Genomic DNA, 22,077 nt, shown 5'->3' with positions numbered 1-22,077 from the left:
TTGGGCAGATGTCAAAGAAACTGAGGTCACCCACTGCATCCCAGGCCATCCCCAGTCGACCTGACTTTTGTCCTGCCCCTGGTCTTCCATGAGTGTGGAAGAGAGAGTGAGGCTGAGGGCTTTGTGCCACTCTGCCTCACTTACATCCAACTCACACATGAGTCAGGACATCACCTGGGATGTCACTGGTCCAGACAAACAACAGTAGTTAGCAGTTACCTTGTTTGGTTCGCAAAGTGATTTACATACTTTATCTCCTTTGATCCTCACCGCTGCCCAGGGAGACAGATGCCATTTTTATCCCCATTTTGCCCAGGGTCATATTAAATGTCTGGAACGGGAACTGAATTGGATCTCAGGCCTTTTGGACTCCAAGGCCACCTGGGGGCCTCACACGTGCCCCTCCTGTCATTCCCAGGTCTCTCCCTCTTTAAATGCCTGGGGGACCCTGAGGCTGTGACAGACCTGACCATTAGGGTCCTTGATTATTTTGCCCGCTCCATCTTTCCAGCCTGCATGCTGTCATGGGTGATTATGCCAGAGGGGCATGGGTCAGACCACACTGCTTTGAGCGCCAGGATTGGGTTTCAAGTGTTACCTGTCCCCTGCTCCTCAGATATCTCCGTGTCTGGAGCTGTGGGTCCATCTAAGGAGCTGGTCCAAAGCAGGATGTGAGCTTATCACCCTATCTATGAAATCTTCAGGAGCAGCTGAGAGGGCATCACCTTATTTCAAAGTTCCCTCTGTCTGTGTGGAAACCTTACCAGAGGCTCCCGGAGTGGGTCTGGCTACATCCCCTTTGCAGGGTGTTGGCAGGCGTCCCAGGCAGGAAAGAGGCAGCGGAAAGGGTGTAGCAAGCCAAATTCATTTCATTTCAAGTGCATTCACCTGCTGCCAAGGCCAAGAAGAATGGAGAGGCAGTGTGATCCGGATCAAAAGCTGCCCTGGGAGCCAGGAAACCTAAATTCAAATTCCGTTTCTGCCATTCAATGGCCGGGTGACCTTGAGCAAGTCAATGAAAACTGTGAAGGGCAAGGCTGGGAACTGGTGCCGTTTGGCTTAGTGGAGAGTCAGAGGACCTGCTTTTTTTTGTTTGGTTGGGTTTTTTTGGCTTATATTCTACTGGAGAATACGGCCAGGGGTATGCTGGTAAATGTTTAACAACAGGATCTCCAGAAAGAAATGTACAGGACACACTTTTAAGCTTCATCTGTATTATTTATTGCATTTTATTAAAGTTTATATAAGCCACAGAACAATATGTCAAGCCTGACTAGCAGCATTTGCCAGTTCCCAAGGTGTAAGTGCTCACGTTGAAAGTTTGACAATTGGCTCTGTCAGTTGGAGCTGCCTCTAGAGCACCCCTGGATACCTGGGGAGGGGGGAGAGGAAAGGGAGTGTCCGCACCTTCATCTCCTCTCTCCATCACCCTTCCCCTTCAAACCTCACCTTCCCTGCCCCTCAGCCGCTCAGCTACGAGATCATCTGCAGGGTAACTGTGTCTCTGCTGATAATTTAGGCAGCTAGTGTTCTCCATCAGGCTCTCCCCCAGTTACCTTGTGCTTTGGGGGCAGATGAGCCTTTCTGCGCCCTTAGGTCACACTATAGACCCAGAGCCTTTTACATTAGGAAGGAACGCTTTGCCCAAGGTCACACAAAAAGTCGCTGGAAGGGCCAGGCTTAGAACTCCAGGCTCTTGCCTTTCAGTCCAGAGCTTCCTTTGCCTAGTAAACTAGGCACCTTCAGAGAAGGGGGCCACCTCATCTGCCTTCCAGGAGACCAGACTTGTGGGAGGTCCATCCTACCTCCATGCGCCTAGATTGAGAATTCTTACGAGAAGTAACTAGTAAGTCTTCTCTGGGTAGGTGGGTGGGTGGGAGGTGGCAGTGTCTGGGAAAGATCACTGCATGTGGGAGGCAGAAGACTGCCACTCACTGGCTCAGGAAACATCACCTCGCCGTGCCTCAGTTTTCTCATCTGAAAAGTGGGATAAGAACAGTCCTTAATGAATCTATCAGTGGCCTCATTTTGACACTTGCCTTGCCTACCTCACAGGCTTGTTGCAGGGGTGAATATCAGGGGGGCTATTATTACTCAATCCTCTTCACTTTGGACTCTGAAGGAGAAAGAGCTTACCTTCAGAAACCGGGGGAGTGAGACCCGGAGGAGAAGGGGGATGGACCGACCAATGGACGGAGGGACCTCTGTTCTCCTCCTTGAGAGAAAATATTTGGGACAAAGAGAAATGAATAAGTTAATGCAGCTGTCTGAGGTCTGAGGAAGGTGAAGGTCTATCTTTCCAGGTTAATGGATTCAGGGAGAGCAGGTCTAGGGCCGCTTAGGATCTTTAAACATTAGTCACAGCACTTGGCTGCCCAGCCTTTCCTAATCACTTCTCTTGGAACAAGAAGAAAAAGGAAAAAATAAGGCTGTATCCCGATCAAATGCCACCCCACCCATACTATTCAAACCTCTTCAATGACCTTCTCTTAATAAGGACTCAAAGACACTCTCTTTCCTCTTGCTGTCTCTGTCTGTCTCTGTTTGTCTCTGTCTCTTCTTCCTTCTCTCTCCCTGTCTTTCTGTCTCTATTGTCAGCTTCTGCAGTCTGTTCTAAGAAAACACAAACGAAATTAGGCTGTGTCCATGTTTTTAATTTCTCTCAAGCTGGCGACATGCATTGCACGGGAGTTAATGTCCAGAACTGGACCCCCCTAAGGGAGCCAGTCCAAAACTGGCTCGATTTGGGGGTTAGGGATACAAAGTTATATGCCCTTCGAAGAGTAGGTGTTCCCAAGAGGTGCCAATCAACTTTGATCGGTCAACACACTGGGAGGTGGGCTATATTAAAATGAGGGCCTTGGGGTAGTGAGGTCACTTAATCTTGGTCAAAGAGATATCAATTTACATACTGCGGTCTTGACCACAGGGAGGAATCAACATTTTCCCAGACCTGTCAGAACACCACAATGAGCAGGAACAGACCCATTTAGATTAGATCTTAATGTCCTCCTGAAGAAGAAACTGAACTTTGAAAAAAAAAAAGGGGGGCCGGGGGATGAGAGAATCTCTGAGTCTCCAAGATAATGATTTCTAAGAAAAATCATTTTTCACACTACCTCTGTCTCTTTCTTCTCCCCCTCTTTTCTCCCTCCGCTGTCTTGCATTCTTTCTTTTTTCTTCCTCTCCCTCCCTGTTTCTCTGTCTCTGTCTCTCTCTGTTTTTCTTTTAACTAAAACCATAGCTGAGGTCCAGTGCGAGTCCCTGTGTGACACAAAATTATTCCTGCTGCTACTTGGTAATCTCTCCGTCTCTGACCTTGTGGGAGGGAAAAGGTGCGAGGCCACCTGCAGAGCGCCCTGTTTAGCTTCCACTTCGGCCACGGAGACAAAAACCAGGCACCAAGAGGGAGGCAGAAGGCCAGGACAGACTGGGACTTGTTCTTAGGAGCACCAGGTGGGATTAAGCAGTCTGGATGTAGCCCGGGGAGGTCAGAGTCTTGGTCTGGTGAATTCACTGCCCCCCTTATTTCCAACTCACATCTAGGCTCTTCTGCCTCAGAGCCCCAGGATAACTGGTTAGAAAGCTTTCTGTCAGGTCTTGGAGAAAAGAGGCAGTGTGAGGTGATAGAAGGAGCAAGAGGAAAGGAATTAGCATTTATATAGCATTAAGAACTTCATGAGAATCATCTCATTTGATCCTTACAAGAACCACAGGAGGCAGGTACTATAATTATCCCCATTTTACAGCTGGGGAAAATGAGGCAAACACAGGCTAAGTGACTTGCCCAGGGATACACAGCTGGTATCTGAGGATGGATTTTAATTTGGGTCTCCCTGACTCCAGGCCCAGCATTCTATCTACTGTGCTGCCTATGTGCCTCAAGATGTGGACCCTAGGCCTGTCTCTAACTTGCTGGGTGACTTGGGCAAGTCATTTTATCTGAATTGTTTTCTCTTCTGTAAATTGAGAAGAGTGGACTAGATCAGATTAACTATTTTTTTTTTCATGGACCCCTTTGGCAGTCTGATGAAAACTAGTGACCCTTTCTTAGAATAAGGTTTTTAAATGCATAAAATAAAATGCATAATATTATGAAGAACACCAGTTATACTGAAAGACGGTCATCAAAAAATATTTTAATATTATATATAAATTAATATATTTATATTTTATCATGTATTAATATATTTAATATATTTTAAAAAGCAAAACAAAGGCTGATCCCAAATGAAGAGCTTCTGACTTTCAGGTCCCTTCTAGCTCTAATTTCTTTGATTTTCAATGCTGACCCACAGTTCTTCCAGAAAACCAATATGTTGGGTACAATTATGAACAGCCTTTGAAAGTGGTCTATTTCAGGGGCAGCTAGGTGACGGAGTGAATATAGCACTGGCCCTAGAGTCAGAAGGATCTGAGTTCATATCTGGCCTCAGACAAGTAACACTCACTAGCTGTGTGACTCTGGGCAAGTCACTTAATCCCAATGGCCTCACCAAAAAAAAAAATAAATTAAAAAAAAAGAAAGGGGTCTATTTCTTTTATCCCAATGGACAGAAGTGGGAATGGGTGGGGAGCCCTTTCCCCAGGGCTAAGAGGAGTCATCCTCTATGAGTGGGGTGATAGATGGAAGAGACAGCTTAGAAACAGAGATGGTGAACCCCCTCCCCAGCTCAATCAGCAGAGATTTCAGCAAAACTCATCGTGGTTGTTTGACTACTAAATTGGCAAAAGAGGAATAGGGGAATTGTCAGGGTCAATTACTTCCAGCTGCTTCATCTCTCTTCCCTCTTCCACAGTGAACCTAGGGGATTTCCAGCAGTGGGAAGATTAATTTCCTCCTGAAGGCTCAGTCAGAGTAGATGGAGAACTGTTGGACAGACCTTAAGAATTCAGATTTTGTTTTTAATGGCAGCTAACACCTCTTCAGGTTCTCTGATCAAGCCATCAGAACACTACTGGGGAGATTTTTGTCTCTTTGTTTTGAAGGCTGCTGCTACTGCCCTGTCTCCAATGAACAGGTGGGGATGGGGAGTATATATATTCTCAAAATTTGGTTTAAGGGAAGGCAAGGCAGGAATAGCCTTGAATAGATAATTCTGGAAGGACCAGGGATCTCATACTAGGAAACCTTTAGGAAGGATCATCTCATTTGGTTTATGAATTCATTATGTGTACTCATTGGTTCTTTAAAGGCCTAGAAGTTAATGGCATAGTCCCACAACCAGCTGTCACCTGTAGAAGTAGATGATTATTAATTAACTAAGCTCCCTTTACACACGTGACTGGAGACTCAGATTTGAAGGCTAGTTTGCAATTCACTTTGAACTGGGGACCAATTATGTGCTTAGCACCAAATGGGACCCTCAATACCTCTGAGCATCCTGTGGGCCATTTGTCCTGCCTTTGAAAATGGTCTTCATTTGTTTTATCAGAGATCCAGAGTGAGAATGAGTGGAGAGCCCTTTTCCATTTACAGGGGGCTAAGAGGAGTTGGCCTTTAGGAGAGGGCTGGTATATGTAAGATGTTGTAAATTTCAAATTGTGGGGGCAGCTAGGTGATGCAGTGGATAGAGCTCTGGCCTTGGAGTCAGGAGGACCTGAGTTCCAATTTGGCCTCAGACACTTGATACCTATTAGCTGTGTGACCCCAATTGCCTCACCAAAAAAGCCAAAAAAGACCCCCCAAATTTTCAAATTGTGTATCCCTTCGGTATCTCAAGCTCAACATGTCCAAACAGAAAGCGTTATATTCCCCTACCCCCCCAAACCTTCCCCTTTTCCAACCTTCTCTTTACTTGTTGAGGATGCCACCATCCTCCTAGTCCCCCAGGCTGACCACCTTGGTATCCTCCTCCATTCCTCTCCCTCGCTCATCCCACATAGCCAGTCACTTACCAGATCTTGTCATTTCTTTCTCTAAATCTCCTGCATGTCCTTTTCTCTCTGCTCACCCCATGACCACCTTAGTCTGATGCTTCATCACCTCTTGCTTGGATTATTGCAATGGCCTTCTAATTGATCTCCTTGTCTTTTCTCTCCCTTTCTCCAATCCATCCTCCACATAACTGTCGGGGAAAAGTGTGATTTTCCTAAAGCACAGTTCTGACCACGTCAACCTCCTGCTCAATAATCTCATTGGAAATGCTGCTACCTTCAAGATCAAATAAAATGTCCTTTGGCATTTAAAGTTCTTCATTACCTGGGCCCTTCCTACCTTTCCACTTCTCTTACATTCTATTTCCTTTCACAAACTCTATGATCCAGCCATACTAGACACTCAAAAATGGTGCTCCATCTCCCGTCTCCAAGACTTTGCAGCGGCTTTCTCCATGCCTGGAATGCCCTCTCTATCAACTTCCAACTCTTTGAATCCCTACTTCCTTTAAAACTCAGTGAATTGCCACCTCCAGGAGGCCTTTCTTGATCTCCCTGGGGCCATCCATCTACACTGTATTTATCCTGTACATAGAGATTTATAAGTTGTCTCCCCAATAGAATGTAAGCTCCTTGAGGACAGGGACTGTTTTTGTGTTTTCTTTATATCCTCAGCACTAAACACAGTGCCTAGCCCAAAGCACTTAATAAATGCTTGTTCACTGATTAATTGAGGTCTAGTTTTTTTCCATTGTAAAATGGGGCAATCTGCCTCCCAGGACCATTGTGAGGAAATCACTTTCTAAATGTTATGGTGCTATAGAAATGTGAATTATGATGGCCTCATTTGATCCTTAAGAACACCTGTGATATAGATGGCACCCATTTTACAAATGAGGGAACTGACTCAGCTTAGGAGGTTTGACAGAGGTTACCAGCTAACCAGCTGAGCCAGGATTATAACCCAGGTCTTCTTACACTCAAGTCAAGGATTTGTCCACTACACTATGCTTTCTGCATTTCTCAGACACCAATCCTCAGTGATGTCTCCTGTTTTCCATAGCTTGTTCATGCCAGCCCCTGGGCTCAGCCAATGAGACTTCCCACAAGGGTTTCCCTTGCCACCCCAAGACAGGATATTGTCTCTGCAAGCCTGGAGTGGCGGGCCCACGCTGTGACCGATGCCTGGTGGGGTACTGGGGCTTTGGAGGAAATGGCTGCCGTCCTTGTAACTGCTCTGGGGAATGTGATCCCCACACTGGGGCCTGCCTGACTGGGTAAGTGAACCTCCCAAGGGGAAATATGTCAGGGTAATTCAGAAAGCAAGCTTGCAAAGTGAATTAAAAATGGCTCCTCTATAATAGGCAGAGCTGGGATTCAAACTCTGGGCCACCATTGGGCCAAGGTCATAATCATACAAAAGGAAGGTAGAAAACGAATATTTCTGACTCACCTGGCACATAGTAGGAATTAGTAAATATTTATTGAATTGACTGAACCTACTACTTGCTAATCATGGTGCTAAGCCCTTTACAAATATTATCTCATTTGATCCTCACAACCAACAACCCTGGCAGGCAGGTGCTGAATTATTCTCCCCATTTTACAGTTGAGGCAAACAAAGGTTAAATGATTTGTCCAGGGACACATAGCTAGTAAGTGTCTGAGACTGGATTTGAAAACCCAGACTCCAAGCCCAGTGCTAAGGGGTACACAATATAGCATAAGACTTATCGCCTAAGAAGCTGATGTAATACAAGGAACAAGGTGCTCAGTGCCCAAGGATAGATAATAATGATAATAATACTTGCTGTCATTTACATAGTGCTTTAAGTTTGTAAAGCACTTTACAAATACTGCCTTATTTGAGCCTCCTGTGGGTCCCCTACTGAGAAGTAGGTGCCATTATTATCCCCATTTTACTGATGATGAAAACTGAGGCTGAGGCAGATTAAATGACTTGCCAAGTATCCATATGGCTGGTAAATATCCAAGGCAGGATTTGAACTTAGGTCTTCCTGACTCCTAGAACTCAAGCCACCATGTCACAGAGCTAGAGTTTTTTAAAATTATTTAAAATTTTAATTTAATTTTTTAATATTTATTTTTAGTTTCAAATTCCCTCCCTCTTTCCAGCTCCTCCTCCACTCTTTGAGAAGGCAAAAAATACAAACCCCAGTATACCTGTGAAGTCATAGCTATCTGACGATAGGTCATAAGGAGGGGAGAGAGCCTTGTGAGCTGAAGTAGTCAAGGAGGCTTCTCGGCAGAGGTGGGATTTCCCCTGGGCTTTGAAGGCCAAGACCAATTTTGATAAACAAATAGGAATTCAATTCAATTCGACAAGAGTTCATTAATGATAATGACAATGATCAATGACCTGTCACAATTTAAAGTTTACAAAGCCCTGTCCTCATAACAGCCAGCCGGCAGGGTGAGCATGACTGCTGCTTTTAGGGAGGCCTGATGTCAGGAAGACCTGAGTTCAAATCCTGCCTCAGACACTTACTAACCGTGTGACCCTGGGCAAGTTAATTGACCGTTCCTCCCAATAAGGCAAGGAGACTGAGCCAGAAATAGGTGAGAGGAGGTATTGGGATGCTTCCTTGCACTAAATGGACTTGGCCCTTGGGTGAGTTACTAAGGTAGTTTGTGAAAGATCTTTACCTGGGTGTCCTTAAAACAATGGTGAGGAAGTTTTGGTGCTGAACTTGGAGCCAGGAAGAGCCAGGTTTGGATCCTGCCTGTGACAGTCCCTGGCTGGATGGCCTGGGATAGGTCACATAACTTCTTTTGGCCTCAGTTTCTTCATCTGTAAAATGAGGATATGAGACTTACTAACCTCTGAGGTCCTTGGGGTTCTCAGTCTATGGTCCTGTGACCCCAAGTCTACCCATCTGGGATAAGTTAGGCGTAGCCCTGCCCCAAGGCAGCAGGGTTGACTAAATCAGAGATCTCCAAACCAGAGGGCATCTTATATCTCACCCAGATCGCCTTTGTACAAAAAACCAAAGATTTGTCAAGTAGGGGAGCAAATGAGTTGAGTAGTTGACCCCAGGACTGGCTGCTCTCCAGAGGTCTCTTCTAAATGTGGGGACCTCTTCATGATCCCACCCACTGCAGGGGGCTGGAGCATTCCAGGATCTAGTGACGGCTTTCCCTTTTCCTTTCACAGACATGAGAAGGAGCCTTTCTTCCACATCCCCGTAGGTGGGCAGATCCCTGACCTCGTCCAGGGACCAGGGAATGACAGTGAAGAGCGGCTGAGGTGGGATGGTCAAGAGCAAGGGTTTTCTGCCCTGAGGCATCCAGGTAGGAGGTTGAACTTCCATTCACAATTCAATTCAGTTTCTCAAATATTTCTTAAATGCCCACTATAGGCCAGGCACTGGGGATTATTAAGCATAGAGGAGAGAAAGATCACAGTGACATAAGCCCTGCCCTCAAGGAGCTTATGTTCTATTAGAGGAGAGGGGCAAGTGTTATGGCATGGACGCAGATAAATATGACATGAACTAGGAAGTCAATGGTGGGGATGCATGAGGGGGGAACCTTGAGAAGAGAGATCTAGAGAGGGGCTTTTAAAAATATTGTTATCGGAGCAGCTAGGTGGTACAGTGGATAGAGCACTGGCCCTGGAGTGAGGAGGACCTGAGTTCAAAAGTGGCCTCAGAACAAACACTTGACACTTACTACCTGTGTGACCCTGGGAAAGTCACTTAACCCCAATTGCCTATAGATAGATAGATAGATAGATAGATAGATAGATAGATAGATAGATAGATAGATAGATAGATATCTTTGGGTTTTACAGTCACCTTCATTTCCAAATGTATTCCTCCCTTTTCCCCTACCCAATCAGCCATTCCTTATAACAAAGAATTAAAAAAAAAAACAAGACAAAAAGTTGTTCAGCTAAATCAGCTAATATCATCTGGATCTGACAATGTATGTAGTGCTCTTCGGAATATCTCCACATAGTGCAAGAATGTGCTCACAAATGTTTAACGACCAGCTCTCCAGGGGAAAGATGTATGCACAGGACACACTTTTAAGTTTAATCTGCATTATTCACATTTACCCCCATTACTTTCTTAAGTCTTGACATCCACAAAACAATAAACCAAGCCCTGATTTGTAATGTTTGACCATTTCTGAGGTTTAAAGTGCCCACACTGAAAATCTAACAATCAGCTCCCCAAGCTGGTATGAGCTCTGCTCTGATCTCTTTTGATTCTCACACCAGCCTTGGGAAGTGCTATTATGATCCCCATTTTACAATTGAGGAAATAAGCCCAGGGTCACACAGCTGTGAGTGTTATGTATCTGAGGCCAGATCTGAACTCAGGTTCTCCTGACTCCAGGGCCGGTGCTCTATCCACTGCGCCACCTAGCTGCCCCTGTTTAAAATATTATTAAAGAGCTTATTGTCCAATTTCTCTGGTCCTTTTGTTCCCTCTGTTGCCTTGGAAGCAGAAGAATTTTTAACAACCTGTCTGATTTTAGGCAAGCCACTTGGTTTTTTGGGGCTTCAGTTTCCTCAACTGTAAAGTGAGCCGCTTGAAACAGATGACCTCTGAGGTTCCTTTCAGCTCAAAATCTGTGGTCCCAATGAAAGCAAAAAATCTGGCTTTTCAAGAAATCCGCTCTGCCTGTTAAATCTCCCTATGGGAAACGGAGGTTGGTGGTGAGCTTGGGAGGAATTTAGCTATTTCTGGGGTGAAGTTGACTCTTGATTTCATTTCTTTTCTTCTTGCTCCGGCCTCTCCTGGCTAGAAAAGTGTGTCTGCAAAGAGAAGGCTGTTGGGAAGGTCAGGGATTTCTGCCAGATGAAGTATGCATATGGTAAGTGGCTCCTGGAGAAGGGGTGGGGCTGGATGCTCTCAGAAATGGGATTCAGCTACAGGTAAATCTAGTGTGGCCAGAACTTTGGGATCAGACAGAAGTGCAGGAATGGGTTAGGCAACCAAAGAGGATCCCAGCCATGGCCAACAGGAAAGGGGCCGGGCAGGGGAGCAGTTGGAGCCTTGGGAGACTGCTGGTGGTAGCAGAGGGACCCCACTGTTGGGATTAGGGTTCAAGGGCAGGACTATAGTACCTCCAATGCCGAGGCAGAACCCTGGCCTGCAGCAACTGGTGGGCCTGGAAGGAGGAGTCCTCAGGCACTGGGGGTGGGGCATGAGAGCAAAGCTGAATTCAATTACTGGAGTTGGGCTAGGGTCTTAAGTATGAGGAACAAGTCAAGGGTCCTATTTAATTCAGTTCAATATTTTTAAGTGTCTGCTATAGATACAAGGCAGCTAGGTGCACAGTGTGCACAGAGCACTGGGCCTGGAGTCAGGAAGACTCATCTCTGTGAGTTCAAATCCAGCCTCAGGCACTTACTAGCTGTGAGACCCTGGGCAAGTCACTTACCCCTGTTTGCCTCAGTTTCCTCACCTGTAAAATGAGCTAGAGAAGGAAATGGCAAATCTCTGCCAAGAAAATCCCAGACATGGGAGTCAGACATGATTGAATAACAATAGATATAAGGTATCGTGGGTACAAAGATGAAGAACAACAGAGCGTCTGCCCTCAAGGAGCTTATAGTCAGTCAGTCAACAGGCATTTATTAAGTTATCACTATATGTCTGATACTGTTAAATGTTGGGGATACAAAGCCCTCCTTTTTCTGTTTCTTGGCTTCTTTTAAGTCTCAGCTAAAATCCCATCTTCTGCAAGATAGAAGTCTTTCCGTATCCCCCTTAATGCTAGTATTTTCACTCTGACCTTACCTCCTATTTTATATGTGTGTGTGTGTGTGTGTGTATGTATAGGTATATGTACATATATATGTATGCGTGTATATATGTGTGCATATGTATACAAACATATATAGTCTGTTCATAGTTAACATGTTGTCTCCTCCATTAGAATGTGAGCTCTCTGAGGACAGAGATAATTTTTGCCTTTCTTTATATCCCTAGGACTTAGCACAATGCATGGCATACAGTAGGTGCTTGATAAATGCTTATTGACCAACCGAATGGCATAAATAGTCCCTGCCCTCAGGAAGCTTATAGCCTACTAAGTGGGGCTATGAAATATATGCAACTGAGAATAGATCATAAGGGATAATGAGATAGAAAGAAAGGAGAGATCCAATCAAAATCACTCAAGGAAAGTGGGAAGCTTCACTCTACCACTTATTTATTACCTGTGTGATCTTGGGGAATTTATTTAACTTCTCTGGGCCTCAGTTTCCATATTATAAAATGGAGGGTTGCTACTTGATGGCCTGAGGCCCATTACTGCTCTGTCTAATCTATGACTTACAACTGGAGTTGGGGGAAGGGGAAGGGAATCTAACAAGATTGCATGTGAGAGCTGATGTTTGAACTTGGCCTTGGAAGAAGGGAAGAATTTCAACAGATGGAGAAGAGGAGTCAGGAGTCCTAGACGGTGCAATCAGTCAATCAAGCATTTGTTAAGTACCTACTACATGCCCAGAATTGTGCTAGGCGCTTGGGATCCTAGTACAACGAACAGAACAATCCCTACTCCTAATGAATTTATAGGGGAGATAATAATTACCGTCAAGTCCTCAGCTGGCACGGGGATAACGTTCCTGCAAAAGTCAAACACAAATGTTGATACACTGAACCTATGGGAAATAGGGGGATAGGTTCCTGCAACCACCCAAACTGGTAATCTTTTGCTAGAGACTGGTGAAAATATACTGTTCTGCATATAATTTTTTATAACAAAACATTAATTCTGATAATATGTACTTTTCCTAACATAGTAACCATGAAGTAACCCGCAAAATGCCGTACACAGAATAAAACTGGTAACATATAAAACATTTTTTTTCACACGTAATTCCTGGGAACTGTGACCTTTTGTGCTTAATCGCAATAAAACCCCCAGATTTCAGACAATACGATACTGCTGTAAACCTCTCCGCCATGACCACCCTCTGAAAACCAACAGAGAGGTTGCTGGGACTTCAGTTGCTGCTGTTAGATGATGCCAAGTGCCTCCAACATTGTGAATGCCCAGAGAGCTCTTTACAATGGTAGGGTGGACAAAACCAGCCAAATGCCTAGTAGGATATCAGCCTCTCTACAAACTTGCGGGCACCACGCTTCTCATTTTTTCTCTACTTGGAATAGCCTCGAATGTGCATGGTTGCCAACTCAAAAGTGAAAATGAGATTCCTAATAAAATCATGTGAATGCTTGATGTTGTGAAAGTTAAACCTGTATATGTTGAGGAGGACTAACTATATACATATATATGTGTATGTATGCATGTATATATATCCCACTCCCTTTTAGTGACCCTCTGACTTTCTCTATCATGACAGTGCCATGGGCAACTGCTTCTCTCTTCACTAATCTCTCCTGATGACATAGCTGTTAAAGTCTCAGCAAATAGGTCATGGGATTTAAAGCTGGAAGGGGCCTTAGAGATCGTTTAATCCAGCTACCTCATTTTACTGATGAGTAAACTGAGGCCCAGAAACACTAAATGATCTGCCCAAATTCATATAGGTTTTAAGTGACTAGGATTTGAACCAAGGTCATTTGACTCCAAATCCAGGGATCTTTTCTACTAAACCACATTGTCTTGGTTAAAGTGCAAATACTTTGGATTTTTTTTTAAAGGCAATTGGGGTTAAGTGACTTGCCCAGGGTCACATAGCTAGTAAGTGTCTAAGGATGGATTTGAACTCAGGTCCTTCAGACTTGAGGGCTGGTGCTCCATCCATCGTACCACCTAGATGCCTCTGTATTTTTAAAATTAAAAAAAATAAGTGAGGGGGCAGCTAGGTGGCGCAGCAGATAGAACACCGGCCCTGGATTCAGGAAGACCTGAGTTCAAATGTGGCCTCAGATACATAACACTTACTAGCTGTGTGACCCTGGGCAAGTCACTTAACCCCACTGCCTAGCCAAAAAAAAAAAAAGAAGAAGAAAAAATAAGAGAACCCCACCTGTGGCCCTTTTCCTCTGGTAACTGTCTCACATCACAGCCACTTCTTTGGACAATGACATAGCTTTACGTTCTCCCTCTAATCCCCAATCTTCACTTGACTGAATGAAGCAGTGTATGGAATATCAAATGAGAAATCAAATTAGTGGAAAAATCAATCCCAAATCTACTACTATTGAGCACAATCCATTTTCGCCTCTTTGGGCTTCAGTTTCCTTATCTATAAAATGGGAAGATCAGACTAGACAATCAATCAATCAATAAACATTTATTAAAAACGCTGTAACTGTGCTAGGTACCAGGGATATGGAGACAAAGAAATGAAACAGTTCCTGCCCTCCTAAAGCTTGCATTTTGTTAGAGGAGACAACATAGAAGTGTAAAAGTACACACAGGATAAACACAAATTATCCAAGGTGGTTCTGGAGGGAGGGCACTAGGAGTTGAGGGGGTGGGGATCAGAAAAGGGGACATGAGCTATATCTTGAAGGGAGTGAGGAATTCTGAGACAGAGATGAGGAAGGAGTGCATTCTGGGCATTCACACTGGGCACAGAGGACAGAGGGACATGTTTGACTTCAAAGTTCCCCTCTAATACCAACACTACATAATTCCATGAGTCCAAGTTTCAGAAAATACGTCTCACTTGGCTCTACTTTCCACCTTTTGACTGAGTTTGGGAAAGACTCCAATTTTGAGCAGGTGTGTGTGTGTCTGTCTGTCTCTGGGCAGTGATAAAGGCCAAGATTCTTTCGGCATATGACAAGGGCACCCATGCTGAAGTGTGGGTGAAGGTGAAGAAGGTCCTAAAGTCGGGTCAAGTAAAGATCTCCCAGAGTCACCAGAGCATTTACCCAGAGTCCTGGACCCACAGGGGGTGCACCTGCCCCATTCTGAATCCAGGTAAGCAGCAGACGAGGGTGGTTGCTATGGGCCTTGGGATGGGGGATGAGCTACATGGGACCTTTGAGGTGGGGTGAGACAGAGACAATATGGGGTGAGAGGAGGCAGTGTGCAAAGTGCTCTGTCAGCCTTGAAGGGTTACTTATTACTGAGGTAGATAGAACTCTGTGTGTCTATCTTATTAATCACATTCTTCACCATGCCAGGTATAGATTTAGATCTGGAAGAGATCTTGGGGGCCACGGAGTCTAACCCCCTTCATTTTACAGAGAAGAAAGCTGAGGTCCAGGAGGGTTGTGACTTGCCCTGGCCCCCACAGGTAGTAAGAGATAGCAGTGGGAATTGAACCTATCAGGAGTTCTGTAACAGCCTGTCAGGTTGGGGATTCTTCTTGGAGTTCAAGTTGGTAGAGCTGACCGAGGTCTCTTCCAAATCTAAATTCTGTGATTCTATGACCGGGTACAAAAATGCCGGCATGGTTGGAAGAAATCCAACCAGTGAAATCAATGAATCAATCAACAATCACGTATTAAGCATTTGCTATGTGCCAAGCCTTCTGCTAAGTGCTGAGTATTAACAAAAACATAAGAAAAAGAAAAGAAAAAGCAGAAACTTTCCCTGCCCTCAAGGAGTGTAGTTTCTTCCTTAAAGTCATATGCCTATGAGTTGTTCAGGGGATGAATTTTGAAGTGTTTAGTCAGTCAGGCAATAAACATTATAAGTGCCTACTGTATACCAGGTATAAGTGCGGGAGATACAAAGAAAGGCAAAAGATAGTCCCTTGTGTCAAGGAGCTCACAGTCTGACCACATGCAAACAATTTATATAAAAGGTTCGCAGGAAGTCACCAACAGAGGAAAGGCAATAGGATTCAGAGGGTTGAGAAAGGCTTCTGATGATCGATGGGATTTTAGCGGGGACTTAAAGGAAGCCAGGGAGGTCTGTAGTCAGGTAGGGGAGGGAGAGAGTTCCAGGCATGGTGGACATCCAGAGAAAATGCCCAGAGCCAAGAGATGGAATGTCTTGTTCATGGAGGCCAGTGTCACCGGGTGGAAGAGGTGTAAGAAGACTGCAAAGGTAGGAGGGGGCTAGGTTATGAAGGGCTTTGAATGCCAAACAGAGCATTTTGCATTTGCTCCTGGAGGTGCTCGGGAGCCCCCAGAGTGCGCTTGGTAAGCCCTCCTTCCTGGCCGCCATCCCTGGTGGTGGTGGTGGTTGTGTTTCTACCAGGTACAGACTACTTGATCGCAGGGCAGGAGGACCCCGGCAGCAGCAAACTCTTAGTCAACATGAACAGCCTGGTGAAGCCTTGGAAGGTGTACCTGGGAAAACAAGTAACAGGCATCCTCCGCATGGGCTGCAAGTAACCGAGGCAGGCGCCCCAGAGCCTTACTTCTCTGCCACAAAGCCTAGCGTCTTCACCGCTCTGAAAAGCCCAGGCTGCCCAGGCAATCCATGTGGACCGCCCCTCCTTTCCTAAGCTCAGGACGAGGTCCCTCCTGTAGAGCCCCACCAGAATCCCAAACAAAAGGTCTCACTCAAAGGTGTTCTGGGTGCCAGCTCTTCTCGTTGGAGAGGGATTCCACCAGGATTTCAATGCTGGTGACACCATGGCCACAATGGCGGCATCCCGAGGTGGAGGAGGCAGCACTTGATTCGGTCTCTGGAGACCTGGATTCCCATTCTGGCTCCTGTGGCCTTAAGCAAGTCACTTGAACCTGGATGCCTCTGCCACTGGCCTGACTTCTCTCACAGGGCTGTTGTAGGGATGAAGGAGGTAATGGATGTAAAGGCACTTGGTCAACTGGGAAGTTCATACACATGTAACAGGCTGCTATTATGAATCTCCACATCTGAAATTTAACACACAGATTACCTGTCAGGGCGCTGTATTTTGTCCAAGGGCATCTCTTGCTGTCTTTTATTCTAGTGTTACAAACAGAAAATATGAATTGATCATTGGACGCCATACTTTGCTGAGTTTGTTGTGGTGAAGCAAAGGCATCGTGGTTTAGTGGGAAAAGGGCTGGATTTAGACCCAGAAGATCTAGGTTGAAATCCTGCATGCACTGGGGTGAGTCACTCCACCTCCCTAGGACTTGGTTTCCTCATCAGTAAAGTGAAGAGGTCAGACCTGATGAAACAGTGCGCTGTAGAAGATTTGGCTTTGAACCCTTTCTCTGCTTGTTAGCACTTGTGTTACAATGGGCAAGTTTCCTGGGCCTGAGTTTCCTCATCAGTCAAATGAGGGACCCCGGAGAGGACCCTTCCAGCCCTACACCTATGATCCTAGAAATGTCAGTTCCCCAGAAACAGAATCCCCGCTCTTAGACCAGGATGTCAGCGAGCTCTTCAGCTCCCGTGGATTCAATGATCACCTCTATGCTTGTAGATGGCTCTGAGATCTGTTCAACCAGCCTCTACCTCTGTCTTGATTTCCAGTCTTGTATCTCCAACTTCCTGTTAGGCGCCCAGAACTGGATGACCTATAGATATGTTAAAGTCAACATGTTCCAAACGGAACTCATTCTCTTTTCTCTGAACTCTCCCCTCTTCCTAACGCTCCTATTACAGTCCAGGGCACCACCATCCTTGTTACCCAGGCTTGCAACTTAGGGCATCATCCTTGACTCTTCACTCTCTCTCTCTCATCCCTCCCTGCTATATCACATCTGGACTGTTGCAGGAGCCTTTTAGTGGGTCTCCCCGCCTACAAGTCTCTCCTTACTTCAGTCGATCTTCCACTCAGCTATCAAAGTGACCTTCTTAAAGTGCAGGTCTCACCATCTCTTCCCTCTCCACCTCCATTCAGTAAACTCTAGTTGTGTGACCCTGGGCAAGTCACTTAACCCTGTTTGCCTCAGTTTCCTCATCTGTAAAATGAGCTGGAAAAGGAAATGACAAATTACTCCAGTGTCTTTGCCAAGAAAACCCCAAATTGGGGTCACAAAGAATCAGACACGACTGAAATGACTTCACACACACACACACACACACACACACACACACACACACACACACACACATAGTGTCTCCGTTACCTGTAGGATCAAATATAAAAGCATCTGTTTGGTTTACAAAGCATTTCATAATCTGATCCCTTCCTGCCTTTCTAGCCTTCTTACACCTTATATTCCTCCATATACAATACTCTATGATCCAGTGTCATTGGCCTCTTTGCTGTTCCTTGTACGTGACACTCAATTTCCTAACTCTTTCCATCTTCCCTGGCTGTCGCCTATGCCTGGAATTCTCAACTAAAATCCCACCTAAAAGTAGCCTCTTCTGCCCCATCCTCTTAATGCCGGTACCTTTCCTCTGATCCTATCTCCGATTTGTCTTGTATATACCTAGTCTGCACATCGTTGTTTGCATGTTATCTCTCCATCATACAGTAGGCTCCTTGAGGGCAAGGACTGGTTCTGCTTACACTATCTCCAATGCTTAACGTGGTGCCTAGCACTTCATAAATGCTTGCTGGAAATGGGACTTTGGAGAAGAAAGGATCAGAACTGGAGGGGTCCTCAGAGGTCATGCAGTCCAAACCATACCTGTCCAAGAATCCCTCCTGCAACAAGGAGGAATCCCAGCCCAGATTTAGAGATCTTCAGCTCACTTTGCCCAATCCATGAGGCCAGCCTATCGGAGACCTTGCAGCCTGTTTCCAGATGCTGTCAACCTTTGAATATGATGCTTTCTAGCCAAAATGGACAAGCGGCTATTCCTCAACCCTATCCTGACCCTCTCCTGCCTCTGTACACTCAGGCAGGCTGCTCCCCCACACCTGGAATGAGCTTCCTCTCCTCTGCCTTGCAGCATCCTTCTCTTCGTTCAGAAGCTGCTCCCCTTGGTCCCCTCCTCCTCCATCCCACCCCGTGGTTTCTCTTCTCCATTTGATTTTCTTGGAGCATCTGGATTTGTTTATTGCTCCTCTACCCCTTACCGATTATAATATTTACTTAACATCTTTGTCATTCTCTTAGGAGAGAATACACTGCCTGAGGGTGGGGACCAGGTCAATTCAGCACTTAGCAGATGCTTACTTAAATCTCTGCTGAGTTCTCAGGCCCTCTATGGAGGCCCTCCAGGTAGACATCATCACCACCAGCATCAACATTTGAACATCTACAACAGAGAATATCCTGGGATTTGCCCCCTTCACTTCCAGTGTGGCTGTCTCGACATTTTATTTCTGGCTTTGTGAATTGGGACCGATGAGGCAGAAGGTCTGCTTTTGGGTTGGGGGGTGAAGCATTGTATCCAGGTGGCACTGGCTTAATAAAATCCTAGAAACTCAGGAAAGACTGGACCAACCTTAATGAGTGGTAGTGTGCGATACAAGAATGTTTGGCTTGAATCAAAAAGATGTCCAGGTCACTGGGCCTTCTTGGGGAAATGTCTATAGCTGCAGCCATCATGGAGGATGGACTGTTATGGTCACTCCATTCCTCGGGGTTTCCTCTTGGCCCTTTAATTCTGCACCGCATCTCTCGCACTCCGGCCCTTCGGATTGAAGTATTTACATGCATCTCTGTCACCTGATTTCTGGCAAACACCTGGTCTGTGTCTAGACACAGAGTTTATTCTGAGGACATGATAAACAAGGGCCCTGGGCTGAGAGTCGAGGCTCTGGTTCCAGTTTCGGCTCTTGCTGCGTGACCCTGGTTGAGGGAGAGCTTGTTTCCTTGTCTCAGTGCATGTTACTTACTGTTCAAGTCAGATAGCGGACATGAAAAAATGCTTCATTAAGCCATTAACGCAGGAGATGGCTACTGGGATATGGAAAGCGGGGAGTGGCCTTTTGTCCACACCAGTCACAACAAAGATGGGAGGCTTCCCCATTATCGGGGTCACTACCTTCCTCCCTCCCCCCCAGTATACAGACACTGCATCCTAGACAGCCTCAGCCCCAGTCCAGCTTGCTCCGAGTTTTGGAAGATGGCCAGGGGTTCATCACCACTGGCTATGACTGCACAAAAGGTTCATTCTTAAAAGAAATTCAATTTAATTGTCAAATGGCAGGAAAACACCATCTGGCCCGGCCCTTCTTAACTCTCTGTGCTCTGGGGAGTGTTCTGAGCCAGGCCTTCGGCTTAATAAAGTGGGGCAACGGTGAAAGCCAGCTCTTGATTTTCCATGAACCCTCTTTCAATGTCTGATCCCTTCCAACCAGCTCCATAGCCCTTCTTTGCAGACCCTGACATAATCTTCTTACAGGAGCGAGAGCACCAAATAAAGGATCATGGGATTTAGAGCTGCATTATCTAGGCTAGCCACTGTCCCCCTTTTGCAGATGGAGAAACTGAAGGCAGCTGGGAAATACAGGTTGATCTAGACTACTCCCACCATTACACCCTTTTAATATATGGAGATACTGAGGGCCTGACAGGGGAAACAACGTGGCCAAGGTCACACAACTGGGAAGTATAGCTTGAGCTGGGCCACCACCGAGGTCCTTTCCCAGTTTAAAATTCAATAGTTCTCAGAAATGACAGAACTGGGATTCGAAACCAGATCCTCTTGACATTAAATGCAGTGCTTTCCCCACAACGGTAAGGAGGAATAAGAATTATGGAATGAGCTGGAAGGAACCCCACTGACCATCTAATCTCACCACTCCCTTTTACAGAGGAAGATGAGGCCCAGAGAAGGTCACTTGTTCAAGGTCACCTAGTGAATTACTAATCTATCAACCGTGGAGTGCCAAGGCCAATCAAATACGAAATATAGCACCTGTCATTGTACCTTTTCCCACTGATTATTGAAATCCTCAAAAATGGTATTCAAACTGAGTTCATAAAAGCCCAGTGTTGAAGAGGGAATCTGATCCGGGCAATAGGAATCTTCCTGCCTTTTAGATTTTCCAGGCACTATTTAAACAAACAAACAAACAAAAACCAGATAGATCTTAGGGACTTTAAAGAATTAAATAAAGAGGATGAAGAGACTCAGAGTTAAATGGGACCTTAAAGCCATCTAACCCTGTCTCATTTTAACTGAGGGTCCTGAAGTCCAGAGTGCTTAATGGACCAGACCCGAGTGTCATGGTGAGTCAGTGACTGACACGGGACTAAAGCCCAGGCCCCTCGAGTCTCAGGCCAGAGGCTTTTGCACTATACCCCAAGTCAGCCGTTAGAGTAACAGGCCGTCATTCATTCCATTGTAATGAACAGCCTAGTTTCTGGGGCTGCACCTGGCATTGGTGTGGTCTGCCTGGTGGTTCTAGACGTGGGCAAGGAGAGGGTATTCTGACCCCTAGAAATCCATCCCTCCAGCCCTGTTGACAGTCTGTCCTTATGTCTTGTAACAAAGCATCTGCGCTGTACAAAAAAGCACACCAAGTGTACTCTTGATGACCAAGTGGCCTTCATGCTGTGCACAGGTTCCACTCCGTGCCAAGCTAGTCCTTTTCCCTCCAGTTCTTCCACCAGAAACCAGACACATGCCCGTGGAAAAGCCTTTCCTGGAGCCTGTGCTGCAAAGCTTTGGTGACACAAACTGGGAATTGTGGGTCAGTGGTGAATCCAGATCCTTGCTTTTGATCAGGAGTATGCTGGCTGCCAAGTTTTCTCTTCATCAGCTACCCTTTTATATTCAGTCCATAGGCGTTTCTTCTAATCCTGACTCCAAACTCTCACGGCCCACAGTCGGTCCTTTCTTGTCCTTTTGTGTGGAGACTTAGGGCATCTAATAGCAATGACCTGCATTGTCACATCTCTGCAGAAGCACCATGGTCAAAGATAATGTACATTAACCCCCCCCGCCCCATCCAGAACACTGTCAAAAATCCTAAAATAACACAATCTCAAAGAAGTCCATGCATTTTGCCCATAGGATCTCCTTAAACCTTTACCTGAACTACTGAGTCTTACTTTACATAGGAGCAGTGTGGAATGGAGTTACCTGGAATCCGGAAGATCTGAGTTTGAATTCTGACTCAACCCTTCCTCACTCTGTGACCCTGGAGAAGTTGAAAAATCTCACTGAACCTCAGTATCCTTGTCTGTGAAACAAGATCTGTAGCATTTACCTCATATAACAGTAAGGATAAAATGAGATAGTGTATATAAAGTGGTTGGCAAACCTCAAAGCAATGTAGAAATGCCAGTTATTATCATTATTATTATTCTAACTCTAACAAGTTTAGCTCAGTGGTTTCCTAGCATACATATTAGAGACAGAAAAAAAAATTGAGAATAAATACTCTGAAAACAAAAGTTCACAGCACAAGACACAGAGAAAAAAGACAAACCAAAGCTGGGGTAGCAGGTGGAAGGATTCAGTGTAACCTGGAAGTCTAAAAGGAGGCCCTGAACCACA

The 22,077-nt window shown here is 45.6% G+C and overlaps 1 protein-coding gene across 7 annotated transcripts in view; it reads left to right on the top strand.

The window, feature by feature from the left end:
• LOC110204914 (netrin-4-like) overlaps positions 1 to 21,769 on the top strand; it is a 64,810-nt gene extending 43,041 nt beyond the window's left edge. For 5 of the 7 annotated variants that reach the window (XM_020981142.2, XM_078152225.1, XM_078152224.1 and 2 more), the window contains 5 exons: positions 6,941 to 7,154; positions 9,053 to 9,189; positions 10,654 to 10,722; positions 14,557 to 14,757; positions 15,988 to 19,059. In XM_020981142.2, the coding sequence (XP_020836801.1) occupies positions 6,941 to 7,154; positions 9,053 to 9,189; positions 10,654 to 10,722; positions 14,557 to 14,757; positions 15,988 to 16,124 (758 nt within the window). In that variant the 3' untranslated portion in view covers positions 16,125 to 19,059. Of the gene's footprint in view, positions 1 to 6,940; positions 7,155 to 9,052; positions 9,190 to 10,653; positions 10,723 to 14,556; positions 14,758 to 15,987; positions 19,060 to 21,638 lie in introns of those variants that run through there. The other 2 variants (XM_020981141.2, XM_020981143.2) reach the window with 2 other exon arrangements.
• Positions 21,770 to 22,077: the final 308 nt, after the last annotated feature.

This window comes from Phascolarctos cinereus, unplaced genomic scaffold (assembly GCF_003287225.1).
Source record: "Phascolarctos cinereus isolate Bilbo 61053 unplaced genomic scaffold, phaCin_HiC Scaffold_4;HRSCAF=312, whole genome shotgun sequence".
NCBI lineage: Eukaryota > Metazoa > Chordata > Mammalia > Diprotodontia > Phascolarctidae > Phascolarctos > Phascolarctos cinereus.
The sequence above is the reverse complement of the archived record's forward strand: the minus strand, read 5'-3'. Positions and strand labels throughout refer to the sequence as shown.